This window comes from Apium graveolens, chromosome 7 (assembly GCF_009905375.1).
Source record: "Apium graveolens cultivar Ventura chromosome 7, ASM990537v1, whole genome shotgun sequence".
Classification (NCBI taxonomy): Eukaryota; Viridiplantae; Streptophyta; class Magnoliopsida; order Apiales; family Apiaceae; genus Apium; species Apium graveolens.
The window spans coordinates 111,323,226-111,325,208 of record NC_133653.1 but is presented as its reverse complement, the minus strand read 5'-3'; the positions used below and the strand labels follow the sequence as shown (position 1 = coordinate 111,325,208).

At 28.9% G+C, this 1,983-nt stretch overlaps 1 protein-coding gene across 1 annotated transcript; it reads right to left on the bottom strand.

The window, feature by feature from the left end:
* Positions 1–1,364: 1,364 nt before the first annotated feature.
* Positions 1,365–1,685, bottom strand: LOC141673964 (auxin-induced protein 15A-like). The gene has a single exon (XM_074480690.1). It carries the CDS (start codon positions 1,683–1,685, stop codon positions 1,365–1,367), a length of 321 nt encoding a protein of 106 aa, XP_074336791.1.
* Between the last annotated feature and the right edge of the window lie 298 nt (positions 1,686–1,983).

Sequence of the window (1,983 nt, the reverse complement as noted above, 5' to 3'; positions counted from 1 at the left end):
TGAAATCGTATTATGATTATTCCTATATTTTATTTCAACTCGATAATTCTATTTAGTATTACTAAATATAACTCTATAGTATTTTTTAATGAAATAATAAAATTGTTGAAAATATATTATTATAATTTTTTTTATTATAATTCTAATGCAAATAATGTTTTTATCACATGTATATTACAATTTTTTACTTTTCTTAAAAAATTGTAATTAAAAAATAAAATTTAAAATAACTCTAATTTCATATTTGTTCTCACCTTTATTTCACCTCTAGATTCATATATTTTGTGCAGTTCTAAATTAGTTTTTAATAAATTAATATGATTATTAGAATTATATTGTAATTGTAATTTTTTTAATAATCAATTATATTGTAATAAATAATTTATTTAGATAATAATGGTGATGTATATTTAATAATAAATTATATATTCATACCGACTAATATTTTGTTTGAACACATGTTTCTTATGCGTGATTACTGTAATTAAAGTTTTCAGTTTAGTGAATATGAATGTTCAACATGCTTATCATATTAAAAAAATTATAAAACATGCATGTTCGACATGTTGATGCCTAAATATATACAAAACATACACTTTCGTAGCAATTTTTTCGACCACTAGATAGTTTGGATTGGTTTTTCGAGTAAAAATTAGAAATTTAAACATAATATATATATTATTATTTTTTTCAAAAATTATTTATATATATTAACTCGGGTCTGTGATTGGCACAGTTATAACTAGTATCTTATTAAAAGCAATCGGGGTTAGTTTTAAGATAATTAGCATCTTAATTTCCACTTGGGCCTACGTGCATGCTATTGTTGATGATACTCTCCACTCTCAAGTACTGAACCAGGGATCATGTAAATTCTGATGCAGCTCCGTCTTGGTATATAATTATTTTATGACTACTATCTTTAGAACTAAATAAGATGTCACACGAATGAAAAGCAGCTGGTAAACAACTGTAGGAAAAAAAAATCAGCTGGCTGCAATATTGAGATGTAAATTCTGATGCAGCTGCCTCTTTAGTACATTGTACGTAAGATCATGGCAATACTCTTCAACAAATACAAAGAAAGAAAACACTATGTGCACATATTTTTGTATAGAATTTCCTTGAAATCACTGTTTGCTGGGTTAGATTTTGTCTCCTACTATATTTTTTATGCACAACGAGAAAATCATACATCCAGTCATCCAAATTATGCAAATAGTCAAAAAAAATGAGCAAATATTATGATATTACTCTTTCTACTATTGCAGCTCGATTAGCTAATTAAAGATTTGTACCGAATTTACAAAATTGGATAATAAACGTACAAATATAGAACTGCAAGTTAGTTTCATCCTTAACTGTTAACATTTATTCAAAAGTGCGGTAACATTCAAGAAAGCATCTATGCTGCAAGGGATTGTAAGACCACCCGTTGGATGATCATATCCGAATTCTTCCTCCGCTCTCTTCAATAATTCTTGAAACAGAGGGTGCTTCAAGAACGATATAGGAATCACAAACCTATGCCTGTATGTTTCTCCAACGTAAACTGCAAAGTGGCCTTTCGGAACATCTGCTGTGGTATTTGTGACATGATCAGAACGTGAATGATGCTTACATAAAGACCTTTGCTGTAGACTTCTCTTCCTCTGCAGAATAATTGCAGGAAAATGAATCCCCATGAACTTTTTCGGGATATAGTTGGTCTCTGTTTGTTACTTAATTACAATGAAAATAGGAAAGCACAATTGAAGTTGAAGAATGTTTAAAGAAGAAAATGTGTTTATATATAAGTTATGTTGGACTATGCAACATGGATCTGTTAAAGTGAATCGTAATAGTTTAATGCCCATGACTTATGGAACGTGAATGTAGGACCAAAGTATAACCTGACAAGCACAGAGCTTTCTTGGTAAATCATTGTATCCAAAGCTCGTCATAATATTCAACTTGCACACGAGGGGTTTTTGTTAGCATTTT